This window comes from Pyxicephalus adspersus, chromosome 6 (genome assembly GCF_032062135.1).
Source record: "Pyxicephalus adspersus chromosome 6, UCB_Pads_2.0, whole genome shotgun sequence".
Classification (NCBI taxonomy): domain Eukaryota; kingdom Metazoa; phylum Chordata; class Amphibia; order Anura; family Pyxicephalidae; genus Pyxicephalus; species Pyxicephalus adspersus.
In genome coordinates this window covers 70,359,202-70,377,413 of record NC_092863.1, presented here as the reverse complement: position 1 = coordinate 70,377,413, position 18,212 = coordinate 70,359,202, and the positions used below count along the sequence as shown (strand labels likewise).

The 18,212-nt window shown below is 38.2% G+C and overlaps 1 protein-coding gene across 1 annotated transcript in view; it reads right to left on the bottom strand.

Annotated features, from left to right (window-relative positions):
• ELL2 (elongation factor for RNA polymerase II 2) overlaps positions 1-18,212 on the bottom strand; it is a 35,717-nt gene that overhangs the window by 9,250 nt on the left and 8,255 nt on the right. Inside the window, exons 2-8 of the mRNA XM_072416138.1 lie at positions 11,220-11,267; positions 7,894-8,012; positions 7,389-7,552; positions 6,002-6,261; positions 3,023-3,147; positions 2,785-2,866; positions 1,440-1,980 (exon numbers count right to left, since the gene is read on the bottom strand). Of these exons, the coding sequence (XP_072272239.1) occupies positions 1,440-1,980; positions 2,785-2,866; positions 3,023-3,147; positions 6,002-6,261; positions 7,389-7,552; positions 7,894-8,012; positions 11,220-11,267 (1,339 nt within the window). The remainder of the gene's footprint in view (positions 1-1,439; positions 1,981-2,784; positions 2,867-3,022; positions 3,148-6,001; positions 6,262-7,388; positions 7,553-7,893; positions 8,013-11,219; positions 11,268-18,212) is intronic.

The following is an 18,212-nucleotide window of genomic DNA, read 5'->3' as shown; positions in this document are numbered from 1 at the left end:
TGGCTAGGCAAAGTTTATATTACCTTATCTGGACAAGTTTTTTTGCACACATTCTTACAAATCTGCCCACAGTGATTACCTACATTTATTTCTGACCAGACCTACTAAGGGTAAGCTAAAGCATGAACCAGAAACAAGCAACAATACAGTTATGAAACTGTCATAGCTTGTAGATTTTGAGTTCATAATAGAGGGGTGTCTGCAGCCTCCTCATCTGAATGCCGTGCAGTCCAATTCCTGACCATGCAGTGGAAATCTATTACACCACAGATGTTCACACTTTTCAGTTATGAAACAGGTGTAATACTCATTGATAATTTTAAAAACCACAAAATCTTCTTTTAAATGCTTTGTTTTTGCAAACAAATCAAGAATTTCTTTGAATATGCAGTCATGTGTGAAGTACAGTATTTAGTAAATGTGCCACTTCTCTGGAACACTACTATACCACCTACCCACTTTTTGTTTAATCAGTTATCATCCCTTTTGAATATTAGATGAAATAAATCCTTAACTATCCACTGAAAATCAGAACACATGTGATGTTCACAGCACTGTAAGCAGAATCTGCAGCATATCATCCCGGTGCCTATACATTCCCCTGTAGCTTAAATCGCTATTCACACAGATCACCAAAAACTCAGCTAGGATTCCTGGAGTACATACAACTTCTGCATGCAGCTGGGAAAGAAAAGGAAAGATGAAACTATCCCTGCCCTGATCTGGGTGCAGACAGGAGGTGCACCTTGGGAAAGGTTTTATTTGGAGATCAAGCTCCCACCTCCCTACTGCAGGCTGTCAGAGACAAGATAGAAGCTGCAGCTGGATATTGTTGATAAACATTTTCATTTAAAGAAATATTAATATAAGTTTTCTATTAAATGCAATTGCAAAGGTAAAAAATGCCATGTGAGTAAATTGTTGAACATGATTTTGAGCTGTACATTTGTTCTTTAAGCTTCACAGGAATTTGTTGAGGTCTTTAATGTTGAGAATCCAGCATTTGGATATCCTAATAGGGGGCTGACTTTCGGTTCAACAGCTAGCAGGTTTACAACAAGCAGCTCTAAAGTTTACCGGAAACTAGCAGCTTAACTAAAGTGCCAGTCAGCAGCAATTAGGATAAATTAGCATATATTAAACCAAAGTATTTTTTTTTTCTTTACAACTTTAACAAAGTCACATAAAGTTTGCTACAAAATGTTGCCATTGCTTTGTAAAAGCTTGCTGTAACACTAGTATACAGACTAAAGTTTGTATGAAAAGAGCCTAATAGCACTCTCAGACAACTAAAGTTGTCTACAAATGAAAACAATTGTGGATACTAGTGGCCTAATTAATTGAAGACAGAACATTTATTAATGCCAATTTGCTCGTTCACAAAGACTGTTTTCTCACACAAAAAAAATTCTCCACATATGTATAGAATGTTGTTTTACCTTTGTTTTCATCCAGGATGGGGCTCTTTTCAACTTTAACAATTTCTTCTTTTTTTGGGTGTGCTGGCTTGTTTTCCTCTGTGGGCTCAGCGTCCAGTTTCTTGCGGTCTTTATCCTTGTGTTTTCTGGCTTTCTTTGCCTTTTTGTGCAATGTGCTATTTTTATCGTCCGTGGGATCCAAGTTTCCCAACTTATTTGGAGGTGGTATTGAATTTTCCACATTAGTCCTAGAGGTATATTTTTCTTGCTGGTCCTCCATTGACTGAAAAGTGTCCGTAGGTAAGTCTTGTGTCCCCCGACCCTCAGGAGTGCTAGGAGAATTGGAGTTTGAGTTTATATTTTGTGGGTTTGAAACTGGAAGGCGAGCAGGTGGAAGCTGAGGAAGTGATGGGGTGGCAGCAGCAGAGGGTGGAGGAGGTGCAGATGCTGGTTTGTCACCCAAGTGGCCATTTAAAGTGGGTTGCACACGGTTCGTAAGGTGAGAAATCCTTGGTTTCTTAGTCATTAAGGGATCAATAAATTCAGAATCCAAAAGACGTTTCTAGAGAAATGCAGTAAAACAAATTATTATTACACAAAGCTCAGTAGATTGTAAATTTTCAAACAAACAGACATTAAATGGCCTTTAAAAGCTAAAATTTTGGCTAAAGAATGGTATTTTCAAAACCACTTAGAACTTTGCCTATGTGCAGGAATTCTCTTTAATGCAGATCAGTCCCTGCTGCTCTCTCCCTAAGAAAGGTCTTGAACGGACCCACCTGTAGTTTTCTGCTGAAAACCATGCTCACAGTTTATATGCAGTACCATGTCACCCTCTACTTTTAACAGTTGTGCTTACAAAGGCATTTGTACAACACTATATGGATTTATATTTGCAACTATTGAGGAATATTTAAAATGTCTTCACTTACAATTCAGGTTTATATACATTGGTATATAAGGCAACACTCTGAATAAAATAGCTGGCAAAGACAAAAGCCATTCAGTGACTGTCTATTAGAAGAAACTCCTAGACTGCAATAATATTGTACTAATTTTATTTCCCGATCAGACGAGGAATGCTCCACAAGCAGGCAGTGCTGCATATAGCAAACAAGGCAGTGTTTTTACTGCAGTAGACAAGAGCTAAACTCATTGCAGTTTCCAATCCCTGCCTGCATGCAATGCCACATTTAAAAAGATGCTGATCTACAATTCAATTCAGACTGGAGCCTTCTGACCTTGAATCAGCTCTGTTAGTTAAAAGAAAAGGTTGAAAGAGACCAAAGGACTCAGAAAAAAACGCTTCCAATAGGTGATAGAAAAAGGCCACATGTTTACCACAAATACCCATGCCCCCAAGTACCTGGTTAGGAGATGCAGAAGCAGCACTTGATGGTGGAGAGTCTGATTGACTGGAGCTGGCATTCTGAGACTGGTTAAGTTTTCTGCCAACAATCAAACCACATATTAGATTATAGCACAAAGAAGTCTTCAGCATAACACTTTCATTGGATTAGTGATGGTATACAGACTTGTTTTTTATTTTATACTATTCACATGAAACATACTTCTAAGCACTTGGATGCATATAAGAAACATACCTAGAAAGAAGTTTGTCCAATTGCTGTTTATCTGATTCCAAATATCCTGGCCAATCCCTCTGTATTTCTTTGTAAACAAAATCCTTAAGCGTATACGAATTGTCCTTAGGGTTCAAGTTGGCAACCTAAAAACATGCAAAATGTTAAATAGGATATTTGCAACCAGAATTTCCATATTAGCTTAGACCACCAAATTACATTTTGGAGGAAAAAAACATTTTTAGAGCAAGTATTCCTAATTCATTCCATTAGGCTCAATGTGAATATACAATTCTCTACACAGGAGATTTCCTGTCCTGAGCCATGGGCTTCCACTCCAGACAACCTCTTGCCTACCTAGAATTCTACAAAATATCAAGAGTAACCATGTTGTTTAGGTGTTCCAGTCACCAATACATGCTATATCAGGGAGGCATTTTGCTTGTCAATAGGTTCTAGTAAATGTATGCAAGTCTAAAGTCTAGCCTGCGATTGCTAGCATGAAAGGTATGATAGTCCTCATTTCTAGAAATTTGTAGGATGCATAACCCACAATAATAACATATTTGTGGTATATAGCTTCTCTTTATAGATGAACAGTTACACCAGACATAGGATTTCCTCATGGAATTATTAGGACAACCTAAAAATATACACTAATATACGTTGAGCATGCAGAAGTATGTCTATATGACGACAACCAGAGACCTACAACTCCACAACTGGGCATGTCACTTTCCAGCATATATTAGATTTCACTGCAACATGGCCTTCTATAGTGTTCAGCTGATCAGGGTACTTTAAAAAGACTCGGCTAAATAAACCAAACTTCAGTGACATATACTTGTAGCTTTATTTGCCACATGGCACAGAAGAGTAATTTATCTCTGAAAAGTATTCATATGCTTGACTTTACACCACACATTATAAAAGTTAACAAAAGACAGAACTGTGCATGAAAGGTTTATGATTGCAGAATTTTAGGTTAAGGAAAAAAATAAAATGAGATATTCTGCATCTTAGTTTAATATACGTGAAAGGAAAGTAACCACATCCCCCACCAAAACTAGTTTTACAAGAGAAATGTATTTATAAATTTGTTATTATACCCGCCATACAGAAGATTATTCTGTACCTCCCATTAAGAATTAAAAAAGTGATTTTACTCTATAATAGCCCTTGGCATTGGTTGGTGGCGGAGGGTAGTAAATTACTAAACATTTTTTTTTCAATTAAAACAACAAAACCAGCATTCAGGTATATTTCTGAATGAGACATCTGGTAAAATATCAATTTTTAACAAATCCTTGTTAGGTTATACCAACAAGGGTCATGAACTAGAGACTTCATGTAAGTCATTGCTTTAAGTAAAAGCCCCAGTGAGTCAGGCAATCCAGTGGTTAAATCTGCTCAGAAATCTCTCAAAACTGAAGTCTGATTTTCAGTGCACAGCCTAAAATACATTGTGTACCCTTCTGAGGTTCACATCAGTTCTTAAACAGGATCCTAGAATTTGATTCTGCATTTAGAAATGCAGGGTTACAGATGTTTGCATTTCTGGTTTCTAGTGAAAACCACAGTTCTCTGCCCCCTTCCTAGTGTAATGGGTGTTGGGCTCAATGACAGAGAGAGTACAGGGTTGTACTGTTTCAAATGCTGTGGAGCACAAAGGACCAGTCTGTGCCATTTAACCCTTTCTCGTATTCATTTGCACCGTTTGGCTTTGCATTTTCTTGACAAGGAAAACAAATCATATCTACTTTATATGGTTTCAGAAAAGCCATCTATAAATATGAAAACAAGGCACTGTTACACTGACACGAAGCTTGTTCATCAGTTAAGGTGTAGCAATGCCCAATAAGGGTGTGCATGGATTTTGTAAGAGAAATGATCAGCTTGCTGCAGCTAAAAATAGAGCTCTGTATACCAGTAGTGTATGATGAGCTAGCACTGTACTAAAGCAGAAGCCTTGCTTGCTGACATCTGAAATGTAAAGTAGCAAATAGGAATTCTTTCCTCTTGTGTAAGAGGCAGCCAGATTAACCTTCTGTTGCACACATGGGAAAAATAAAAACCTCAAACTGCAACAGATTAGCCCCTGGGTATTACAGGACTTAGAGTACAGATCATTACAACATTTTGTTTTTGTATCCTCCTATTAAGGGATTTTAAACACTAGAAAACTGTATGCAAATGCTGCGACTTGCAGTGATGGCAAAACTCACTGGACGTTTCCCAGAAAAGCTACCTGCCTTCTAGCTTCCACTGAAAGGCCTTAACATTTGCATGCACATATACATATGTATTCTAGGTAACCCGTACAAAAAAAAAAATGTATTTCTAATTGCAAAAATCCCATGTTTACATAAACACAAAGTATGGCATTAAACTCTGGTTCAGAAGGGTTTTAAGCTGCTGATGTTGATTGCAGTGTATTGAGACCCTGCATGCACAATCTGGGTGTGATAAAGAGTAACAGCTCCTGTACATAATGGTTTTTTATTGCTACCTAAACTCTAAAATTTTCTATTACTCTGCAAGTAAAGTAAGGGTCCTCAAAACTTTAATATGTATAGTGCATTTGAGTCTATCAGCAGACATCTCTTCCCACAAAACTCTGTATGAAAATGAGAAAAGAAATGCAACCAGATTGTTCCCATTGCCCATCTGATTGCAGACTACAAACTTGGCTATGAACCATAAATGGGCCAAATTTCAGCAGATCAATAACCAAGCAATACACTTTTTGGACGTTAGGGATAAAATATCACGTGACAAATCCACCTTTGTACAATGATCTATGCATACAGAGATCAATCCATGCTTTTCACACGGAGGTGGATATTAGTAGTAAATAGTGTTACCTGCAAAACTTTGCTCTTAATCAAACTGCAATATTGGTTCAGAAAACAACAAAAACTGAACCCAATCATTTTAGATTTTTAATGGGATAGTTGAGCAATCGTAAAAACAGCCACTGTCCCAACGAGCTATTCTCACCTGTTGCAGGATAACACCGAGGGAGTTCTTGTCTTTTTGATTAACGCCATCTCTATGTAAACGAGCAAGAATCTCTGGTTTTTTATATGGCTTCAGTGCCAGCAGATGAATCACCCTCTCTCTATATGGCCGTTGTGCAATACTGCTGCTGATATTTGATTTTCGAATAGTGCTTGCAGGATTAATGGGCGTTGACCTTTTCCTTTCTGGTGCTGTATCTAGAATACTATTTGCTGGTTTACGAATCTGGACCCTTTTCCCTACAAAAGATTGTAAAAATACAAGTTAGAAAAAAATGCCACAAACAAATCTAGAGTGGCACTCATGGACACAACCTCCTGGGCGGATCATTTCTGTCCGGATTTTTTATGTCTAATAGTGGTACATTGTTGTTCATAAAAATGTATTTTATAGTATAATATAGTATGAGTATAATAATGTTTGAAACACAAAATCACGTCAAAATAATAAATAAAAACTTTTTTTAGTAAATGTTATACTGCAAAATACATTTTCATGAAAGACAATGTACTGCTTTTAGACACATAAATCCACTGTATTGCATTCAATACAGGTATTTTGTCTTGAATGCAATACAAAATAATTTGAAATTCCTGCCACTTGCCCAACGCAACGGCCGCACGCATCAATGTCACCGGGAACTTCCGGGTGACTCATCAGATGCGGAGGACGCCGGCCGAGGGATGCAATAGGATGGGGATCGCGGGAAAAAAATAAATAAATAAAAAAAGACGCCGGCAAGCCAGGTAATGCTCTATTTATCATGTTTTAGCTACCCAGAGTGTGCAGCACTAACTTTTCTGGCCATAGCAATAGTGCTACACTTCATTATAACAGTCACAAACTATCTTTAGGAGACATACTTTCACATTTATTTTGCCTCGTTCCATTTAGAACCAAAAATTTGGCTTTGTTTTAAGTATAAACTGTCTATTTCATCTAATACTTGGCAGACCTAACAAGCAGCAGGGCTAAAGGCAAGAGCTGAGGTTATAAAGTGTCATGGGAATTTATCCAAAGCCAAAGGAATGGTGCCAACCCAGATGCCAGACTGATAGGTTTGACTTGCACAATGAGCATTTCCCAAAGAGTACAGGTTACACACTTTTTTTCATTTGCTCTGTTGCCCTATACATAAAACATGATTGACATTATGCAATAATGTCTGTCGGCTGTTAAATTCAGCCATGTTTAGATGTTACAGTGGACCATGACATAAGTAGCAAATACCAGATTTAACAGAGTACCAAATAGGTGCGCTACATCTTCGTGTAAACCATTTTTCATGCCAGATAATATGCTGGTTGATACAGAATTTTCAACAGAATGCCTAAAAACATATCCACAAGCTACAATATGCTCTTACCTACAAATGGTCCACCAGGTTTTATGACCTTGGTGCTACGGCTCCGGGTCTCCTCTTCTGCCTGGGTCATGCGATCTCTTGTAAGCTGGTAAGAGTCATTAGTGGCACATACTGTAATTTTATCCTGTATGAATCCCAGACAGTTCATTTTTGATAGCCCCGAGCTTTTAGGGAAAAAAAAAAAAAGTTACCTTTAGTTTAGCACAAATTAAAACTATTAGAAGTAAACAAAAATAAAGTTTCTAATGGCCAACCACTACCATCCAACGGATAAGAAAAGCATGTTGTTGTTTAAAAGAATAACTATTCCATTCTAGCCAATCTGAAAATATGTTAATCTGACACTTGTTAGCCATTACTTTATGTGGCAGGGTAAATAACCATGCATGGCTATCATTTGGCCAGCCAATGAAAATAAGCCCCAATAACATGTTTTTGCATCATTGTCCACAAGACAAGCTTTACATTTCACTTAATTCACCAGATGAAAAAGCAAGCTGCTTACCTTGATAGTGTTTGCTGGATACAGTCAAAGCTGCCCTGAGGGTTATCTTTTCCCACATTTGATAGATAGAAATTAAAGTTGTGCATTTCTTTGAGATCTGATTTTGGAATTTTGATACACTGAAAGAGTAGAAAAAACAAAGTATTCATTTGTTTAGTACTACATCTTTTAAAGTACTGCTGTCAAAAATAGAGGCTGCCATTGCTGGCCTTATTCCTAAAATAGTAGCTTTCCTGCTTTAACACTTGCGAGTCACAGTTGTATAAGTATAGAGTGCTTGGGCTGCAAGCAAATCATCCAAACCAATTAAAAGCAAACCACCAGCAATTTACGAAATCAGGAAAACTGTAAAGCCTTCATTTTTTTTTTATGTCTGGTGTTAACTCCCAAAGCACGAAAAAGCTAGTTCATTTAAATTTTGTCTTTCTGAAGGGATATCACCCACATGTATCATAGTACATCACCCAAACGTATTTTAGTAGATAAAGAAAAAAAAAAGTGTTCTTTTCAGTTATAGTGCAGAGCTATCATTTTGCTATGCTTTGATTCCACAGCATAGTTCGCTAGACAGGTGCACACACTAAGGTGATCAAACATTAAACAGGAGTTAAAATAGGGAATACCCCCCCCCCCCTTTTCTAAAACACACTCTGTCTAAAGTACAGTAGCTGGACAACAGCATTTCCCTTACATTCCCAAACGAGAATGAGGGGGATTTAAAGGTTTTCAAAAATGTTTTTTGTCAGACAGTATTTAAAGCTTATTATTATATATTAAAACCACCAAGCACTATTTGATGGAATGAATAAAGCCTTCTGGCTCTGACATATACAAGGTAAAGTGTAAACACCAACACAAACTTATTAGCTCCTTTATGATCTGGTCAGTAAAACGTTGAAAGGAACACTTTGTTTTGTCTAATACGTGGCATGAAAAATGTGCATCCCTGGAACACATGTACAAAGTGTGTTTTTAGCTCGACGTGCTTCTAACTTATGCAAGTTCTTTATAAGAGGTCAAAATGTAGACCCCTTTCACATAATATTCTCAAACATTTCAAATGGCTATGCATGCTAGTAACCAAAATCCAGCAAATAAGTGGCTTTGATATACAACTGCAGATTTAAACAAAGATTCTTTCAGGCATTCTGGAATTGCAACATTCAGTTGTGTGTTGTGCCTTGCAGAAACTGGATATTTAAGTGCATGTAAGCCTGATGGGAATTTCCTTTATCCTCCCACCGGGAAGGCAGTATTTGGGAACTGATGCAAAAGGGGCATGCCCTTGAAGGGAAATGAGTACAAAATCCCTGGCAGCTTTATTAGCAGGAAGAATTATTTTATGGAAGTTGCCAAGAAAATATCTATTAGGAAGACACTTCCCCTTCTAAACAATACTCAGAAAAGTAAAACAAACAGATAACAGCAGCAATGGCACAGCAAATGGCAATTATGCCTCTCTTTAAATAACTCACATTATTTGCTCCAATTACTTCTGCTAATAAGATTTTCAGTGGACGCAGAAGATTGCCCCCTGCTAAGAGTCTGGCAGCCAGTCATCATCCCACATTCCTCTCACAGACTACAGCCAGAAAATCTTTGCAGTGCAGTATCACTAAAGAAAAATATACCGCTTACACTGGAAAAAATAGGAAACCTGAGTACTGAACTGGAGGAAAGGAGCCTATACCGTACCAAAAAAGCTACATAGAATATTCTTCTGTGCTATTAAGAGGAAAGTGGAAGATGTGTAGAAAGCGGAATCAAAGAGAACATACAGTGACTGCCTGAAAAGATAATCTTTTGTGAATACATTTCACAAGATTATCAGTTTTCCACAAACCCATTCGGCACACAGAAGGCTTTCCAAGAAAAGCAAGGTGTCACCCTGAAGAGGAGAAAGATAGAAGTGGACCTTAATCCTTCAAATGCCAACTCTTCATATATCATAAAAGTCACAAAAATGAAGCAAGAAAATACATGCATTGCTCTAAGTGACCTGTGAATTTTGTTTTTAAAAGCAGCTGCATCGTCTTCTTCTAACCTTTAATCCAAACAAACTCAAGGACTTTTCAGGAATACACAGCATTCGGTGTTTGACAAAGATACTGCAGCTTTATACTGGAGTCACTGTTTACTTTTCCTATTTGTTGTATAGAAAGGGCAAGTGCATGCACTCTGAGCAAACAGAGGGCAAGGGGTGCAGAACAGGCCAGAGTGCTTGCCTCCTTAAAGATACACTGTTCTAGCCTGGATTCTCTGAAAGTGTGCCTATGTTTGCAAAGAGTCTGCTGGATCTTCAGTGGTCAACAGCACATGCACATCACATGGGTACAAAGCACAAGATAGCCATTCCAAAAAAATAACATGTGCATTAACACTTAGGAAGGCAAGGGTACCACATTAACATTCTGCACTGTCTGGCCAAGTCTAAGCAGTTGTAACAGAATAAAACTAAAAAACAAGATAAAACCTCTGGAGCAAGTTACAAAAACACCTTAATGTCATTGGACAATGGCCTAAAGTTCATATTCCACAATATTTATTTGCTAGCAGAGAAAAATAAAAATAAAAAAACCTCATCTAAAACGTCAGATTATTATCCACAAAAGAGTGCTAGCAAAATGATTAAACGTCCCTAAACAATTTAAGGCAGAACAAAGGGGGTGTGAAGGTGCATGCATGCATTATACTCCAATAGTCGTGCTGTAATGTTTTGGGGTTTTTTTTTGGCTTGGTATGAAAAATTATATTTAACTGGCTGTATTCACAAGCAAAAACAAAATTCTTAAGTTTTAGGTGTATGGATAGACAAACCCGTTTTTGCTTTGGGTAAGATTGGGAAGGAGTAAAACCCCAGTATCTGCTATTTTTGTTGTGCCATTGGCAGGATTTCCCTTTACATCCTGTTCTACAGACAGAAGAGAAATCTTCATAGGTAATATATCTTCTTGTAAACATTTCAGATGTGACAGAGAAAATATTCTGAATTTCCCCCATCTCTTTCTGTTTCGAATGCAACAGTCAAACAACTAACATATCTCCATAGCAGGGAGTAAAAAAACAACAAGCCAAACAAACAGTTCTAACCCTTCTATTGTAGCATTGCGTAAACACTATTGGAAAAGAAACATAAAAACTATATAATCTATTAAATAGACACTATGTACAGAAAGTTTAAAAAATTCTGTGTTTGAATTCAAAGCAGGAAAATCAGATTTTAATCAGTCATTTTGTGAAGAAACTTTTGTATGAAAAAGACAGATTAGTAAAAAAAAAAAAAAAAAAAAAAAAAAAAAAAAAAAAAAAAGATCATAAGGACTTACTCCTTGGAGTCCCTGAAATTGAATGGATGGTCGTGCAGATATTGAGTTCTGTAAAACAGACAGCAGAAGAAAACAATTAGATGCGTTTCTTACAATTACAGTGAATTTATAGTTAGTCTATACAAAACAAATAATATACTTCCAGGAAGGTAATGAGATTTTGAGCCATCCACCAATATTTAACTTTTCCAGAAAATAGAACCATGAATTTGGTGTAGTTGCCAACAGAGTTTTTTTTTTAAAAGAATGCAGAAGGAGTGGCACCGTCTAGAATAGGAGTAGACCCAGGCTTCAGCATATAGATCTACGATGCCCCAAATGTTTAGACATAAAAAGCCTTCCAGCAACAATCCAGAAAAAAAAAATCACCATATGAGCCAGTAGGAAAATTTCCAAAATATTTCTGTTTTGAAACACCCAATGTGTGCCATGTTAATAGGACAGACATTTATTCATAACACTAAGTCAACTGAGCACAAACCTGAATTTCACAATTTCCCCATGTGAGATCTAGCCATTTGATGGACCTTGGACTTGTAATGCACAAAACTATATTAGTATAAAGGCCAACATAATGTCATTTGTCACTATGTGAACAAACAGCATGGCTCCAGATATCGATACTTTTACTAACACACAAGTACATAATTGTGGCAATATATCCTTGCACCAACAAATGCATATGCTGGGGGAACATTTTCTATGGTGCCTACTGGCTGCATAAATTGTGCAATGCTGTAACAGTTTAGTCTGGTTACTATCCAAGAACTGGGGCAGGACAATAGAAAAACTGTCACCAAGACACAGTACAAGACATTGTGCACATATATAGATATTCAGTGTTGAAACAGCCATTAAGGATTTGGCTAAAAGTGCATAGAAATGGAATGGCTAAAATTAAATTGTAATTTGCCTAACCATCTCAAATGTACAGCACAAACAGCTTTTAAACTATGATTTTGCTGGGTTATCTATATATTGTCATGATCACAAAAAAAAAAAAAAAAAATTCCTTAGCATCCATTTCTGTATGTCTAAGGCTAGGTACACACGTGTAATAGTTCTCGTCCGATAATCGGATAAGGGCCGATATCGGACGTTAATCTTGTGTGTGTACAGCACTCGTCATCCATCGTCCGAACGACCATCCTGGCGGATCCACGGACCATGAACGATCGGAATGCAAGTGAAAGGGGGAGTGCTTGCATCGGGGTGCCGCTTTGTCGTTTTCCCCCTCCCTTCTCCATAGAGCAGAATGGTGCTGTATGTACAGCACTCGTTCATGCATCATGCAGTCGTTTGTCGTTGGAAAGGATCTTATACAATCCTTTCCAACAACTATGATTGCACGTGTGTAAATATCAGTTTACACAAAACTTAGGCTATCTATTTTTTTTTTTTTACACACCAATACACTAAAGGTGCGTACACACTTCCAATTTTTATCGTTCCAATCGAACGACGAACGATCGATTGGGCAAAAAATCGTTCGTAAAAAAGTAACCAACGACGCCGACAAACGAGGAAAATTGTTGGAAACGAACGACCGGACCGGCGGATCGGATTGGGCGACGATCGTTGAACATCGTTCGTGTGTACGGTCGTTCGTTGATCGTTCATGGTCTGAGCATGCGTGATGAACGAACGTCCGTTCACTTTCCTGTCGTGCACATAGTTCCTCTATCGCTTAAACGATCGTATCTATTGTGTGTACAATATCTACGAACGATCGTGTCGTTACCTCTATGTGCAGGATCGGTGCTATACGATCCTTCATATATATCGTGCAGGAACGTTCGTCGTTCGTTTTCCGACGATAATAATTGGAAGTGTGTACGTAGCTTAACACTTGTGTAAGACATTAAAAGTCTAAAGCCGTCACTTCCCCTTGGAGGCCATAAATACAAGAACAATCTGAGGATCCAGTCTTCCTGTTCTCTAGAACAATGGTGCATATCATTAGCTGCCAAATCCTTTACATTCACAAACTAATCAATGCTTCAGAGGAGATACTGAACTTCTTCAAAGGACTTACAAACAATGCATAAGTTTTAGGGCAGTGGATAACATTTAACCAGAAGAAAAAAAAAAAAAAAAAAAAAAAAAAAAAAAAAAAAATACACACAGGCTATGTGAAGATAAGACATCACCCAGCGGCAGTTCAGCAGCCAAATAAAACAAACTTGATCTTTGGAGTAGTAACAATGCCTTTCTTTAGCTTAAAGTAAATTTAGTCAGGGTGATCGTATTGCCGAAGGACAGAACAGCCAACTAAGGGGACGTGTTTCCTTGCCTGCCAACTTCATTAGCCTCAGCAAAGGAGTCAGACAACTTTTACAACTTAGCACCCAATTGAATTTACACCTTTTCCCTTTTTTTAGGCCTATAGCACTACATTAAGATCTGAGTTTTTTTGTAGATATATATATATATATATATATATATATATATATATATATATATATATATATATATATATATATATATATATATATATATCGTACAGAAGATGTCTGTTTTTTTGCCAGATATGAAGCACCAATGCAGACCGTACACTGAAGGACTGACATTCATCAAAATGTTTGATTTTGGGATTAAAATGCATTAAAATATGTATTTCTCGGATCCAAGCAGGTGCACTTGTGAGTCTTGGGCACTACCTTCACGTATATTTCTAGTGCGGAGTAAAGAGGAGAATTTGCTACTAGACCTAATATAATATAGTGAGTATTTGGCTATTGCCCTGAGCAGTTATATTTATATAGTGTGCAATGGTTAACAATGGTTTTGAAATATTTGCTCAGACATATTTTGGTGGTTTCAGTTAAGCTCTAAGATAAACACCACCAGCATCCAGCAGATGAATCTTTAACAGATTTCACAAACAATGAGCTGCTGGACACAAGATCATCTGAAAAGTTCCACTAGCAACTTCTGACTATGGCCAGATGTTCAATGTCATGTTAAATCTGTCCCAAACACTAATCTCACACAAAAAGCGATGTTCTGGACCAGAGGTCTCCAGGTAATTGTACCCAAGGGGTGCTTCTGACACTGTCTGAAGAAAAACAAGGAACATTTTTAAAAGCAGAATATTGTAGAACAGGACAGCACAGGACATTCATTTATTATGTAAAGGAATATCCCAGCAGGTACTGGGCCAGACTTCTATGGGAAACCAAAATGATGATCACACTAAAAAGGACAGCATAAGTGTGCTGGCCTGGTCTATTACTTAGGCTATGCTCACTGGCCATGAGGTTGCTGCATGTTTTTTGCTTCCTCATGCCAGGGAACAGGGGTGGATGTCACATGTACCATCTCCAGGAGGCAGCTCCATGGAGAATGAATAGGGGCGACAGTAAGTGGTACAGCACTAATCACTGCTGCCAACTGTCAATGTGCCAGTTGCATGGGATGGAACAATGCAGAAACAGGTCTGAGCCCGCCCCTACTCCAATATGTATGGAAAACTTGTGATATTTTAAAGTTTTAGTGAATAGGTTACATATACATTTTTGCATAGATTGTAATATTGAATAAAAACAGAAAATGGCATAGTGCATGCCTAGCATTACTTCATATGCTCGGCAGAGATATTCGTGCTATACAAACCTCAAAAGATAATTGCAGTGTGCTTTATCATATGTTGTGCTAACTGTGCAGCTAAAATGAACAGCAAAGTCTAAACCTTCCTGTCAGTAACCTGATCTCTCCCATGTCTCCTGCCTGACCTTTCAGTTCAATCGCCATTTTCACTACTTCCATTCTAACTATACAGATTTCTCTTCTACCAGGGGGAACAAAACGATAAAATTGAGATTAGAGTACAAACGCTTTCTACGTGCAAAGTCTCTATTTTTATTTACCAATAATAAAAACAAGGATCAACAGTCCCTGGGCAGCAAACTTTTTTTTGTCACTTAGGCCATATCTGCTGCTTTCAACAGTTTGTTATTTTGGAGAGATAGTGCAAACACCAAAAATGATTACCAATGCACACAAAGCAATATTACAAAGCAAAGTCTGTTAACTGCTGTATGATAAGACTCAAAGCACCACCTCCTCTTCCGTTACAACATACCGCAGCTGGGTAAAAATTAATCTGTAGGACACTTCTTAAAATCTGTACATCTGGGCATTCAGCCCTCATGCTAAATCTTGTGGCAAATGATTTTGCAGAGCCATTCAGAAAATAAAGACAGGAGGGTGCATGTAATGATGCAAGTTCTGCATTAGGTCGGTTTGCAGAGGTTCCGATTTACCAGATACCAACGTTCAACTGCTTCGCATATGATTGTGGTTGTTCAAAGTGGTTGACAGGCATTTATAGAGAACTGCTCCAGGAGTGTTTGTCCAGCATTGTGGCTGTTATGCACAAGAAACAGAAGGGTAAAGAGAGGAAACAACATTTGTATGTGTAAAACCATTTGAAAAATGTTGCCATTTAAGTCTATGGAAGTGGTGGACAACAGAATTGACCTTAACACACATTTCATGAAGCCTCTCAAAAATGTCATTTAACTGCAACGCCTGTAAAACACCAGAAAAAAATTCTGACCCAGTCTAATATAATTATAATGGGAAAAATAACTATTTCACTGGCACATTTTAGCAGTCAAGAAAAACAAAGCTGCATTCACCCCTAGGTTGGGCACACATAGGTCACATCTCAATAATAAAGGTTCTAATAGGAAAATAGAGGAGATAGCCACATCCTACACAAGATTTGCATAGACTAAATTACTAATTTTATCTTGCAAGTGTAAGTATAGTGATATGACCCGCCAAATAAAAACCATGAGTGTATGGTACAGAATTCAAGTGACAAGTGCTCATAACAAGCTGTGAAGTGGCAGAAAGAACCCCAAGAAGGCACACTAGGCCAGAAGAAACAAGGTGTCCAAAGAAAGGTTTTTTCCCCAACTGTGACTGCAAGCGAGGAGCCTCAGTCTTCCGGTCATCCGACCGTTCATGCCACGAGATTTGACCGATTGAAAGTGCTGTTGGTGTCGTTGCACACTAAACACAGGGCTTTGTTGCCGTGTTGGATGAAGAATAATTTGTCAGTCCATCCGGGACTGAAGACACGACGTTTGAGGTCCACCTCCCAGAGACTGTGCGGGAACCCAATGATATCGCGGTAACTCGTGATAACCTGACAATTCAATTAAGCCAGATCCAACAATAAATAACTTGGGGGGCTGTATCCAGCCTAAAGGCCAGAGTTTGCCTACCTCTGCTCCAAGACAACACTCATAAGAATTGACTTGTTTTTATTTGTTAGTGATAAGCTGCATGGAAATGAGCCCACATTAGATATAAAACATCAATACTTAGCAAAGGAAAAAAGTATGCACGGTTATAAGATTGCTAAGGTTAATCTATCAAGCTGCTGACATTTAGCATTGCTTAATATTTATAAAGACATACTGGAGCAAAGACCATCTGGATTTCCTGAACAGATCCATCAGAGGGAGAGGTGGAGGGCATGAACAAAAGCAGCATTGCTAGGAGCTGGTGACGTAAGACCTCCGAAGAGAAGATAAATAAGCTCCAGTGTTAAGTGTATATTTTAAGCTGATGTTTATCACTTGCATGTATCTGAACGCCTGATATGAACTGAGAAATCTAACTGGAACAGGGCACTTCCTAAAACTAGGTAGATAAACACCTTGCAAGCGGTTATAAGTTTTGAGCTTTTTATCGCATTTATATGACTGATGTGCATCAAAGACCCTACAATTACATTTACACAATTCGAACCTCAGAAGTATTTCTTCAACTTTATGAAAGTCACAAACAATTAGGAAAAGTCCCATGTCATTGCTACCTAGCAAGTCACAGGCCCACAATAGGCACAAAGGTTCTGACAAGCTGCATTCCTGTTCTGGGTCAGTGACCTACAAAAGAGTGACGTTGTTGGAAGACTGTTAGCCAAACAACTTGTTTTTACCTCTACAATAACCTCTACTCAACAATCCTGGGCCAGTTTTTTCAGCTAAACTGAATGTCTATGGATACCAAATAATGGCACCTTGTCAAACTAAGCCAACTAACCGGCAATGGCAGGTATTTTTGAATGGTTGCTTCTTTTCACCTTCTTCCCAACGTCAGCACCAAATATGCCTTAGCAGCCTCTGGAGTAGATTTTAAGCAAGATTCTTCCTGCTGTTAGTACTATTTCTATTTGCCCAGGTAAATTCTGGTATCAGGAACACTATTCTTTCAGTAACAACATATTTACTGTGTTGGATGTGTAGTAGCTTAAAAAGCAAAGGAAACTAAGTGACCAGTTCAGCTAACAAGTGAACTCCCCCCTCCTCCTAATTAGAGATCTTCCAAACTGCCATTAGCTGAAAGTGACAGCTGTGCACATAATCACCACATTCAGGATCTGCACTGAACCCACAACCCAGCAATCACCTCTACCCCCTGACCTCAGTTCATCCTAGCCTAGTACACAGACTCCAAAAACTGGGAAGCACAAAAAAAAAAAAAACGTGTAAACCACAGAACTAGATTTTTTTGCATACAGGAATTATAATTCATTCTGTACAATGCACCATAAAGTCCATTCTCAGATTAACCATTACAAATGATTGATCAGGCTAGTTATTAGCAATTACTGGCATGCTTACCTACGCAATTTAACACCAGTTTTGCAGAACTGAGGAGCCATTGGACTTTGTATAATGTTCAACTTCGGCTAGGCTCAGACCCGCAGCTGGTGGCTCCCGACGGCTGGCACATTAGACATCGGGCGGCAGTGAGGTGACTAAACTGATCTCTGCCTTGGCCATTCATTTTCTATTTGCCAGTTAATTGATGTGAGGAAGCAGTAGCTGCACCACAATCTCACCACCAGCCTGATCATATAATCAGTAACATGCCATAGGAAAAACCAAAACCATACAGATTTTGACTACACAACACTGAGCTGAACTTCCCATAGGGGCAAATCTTGCATTTTTGGGAACAATTTCAATATAA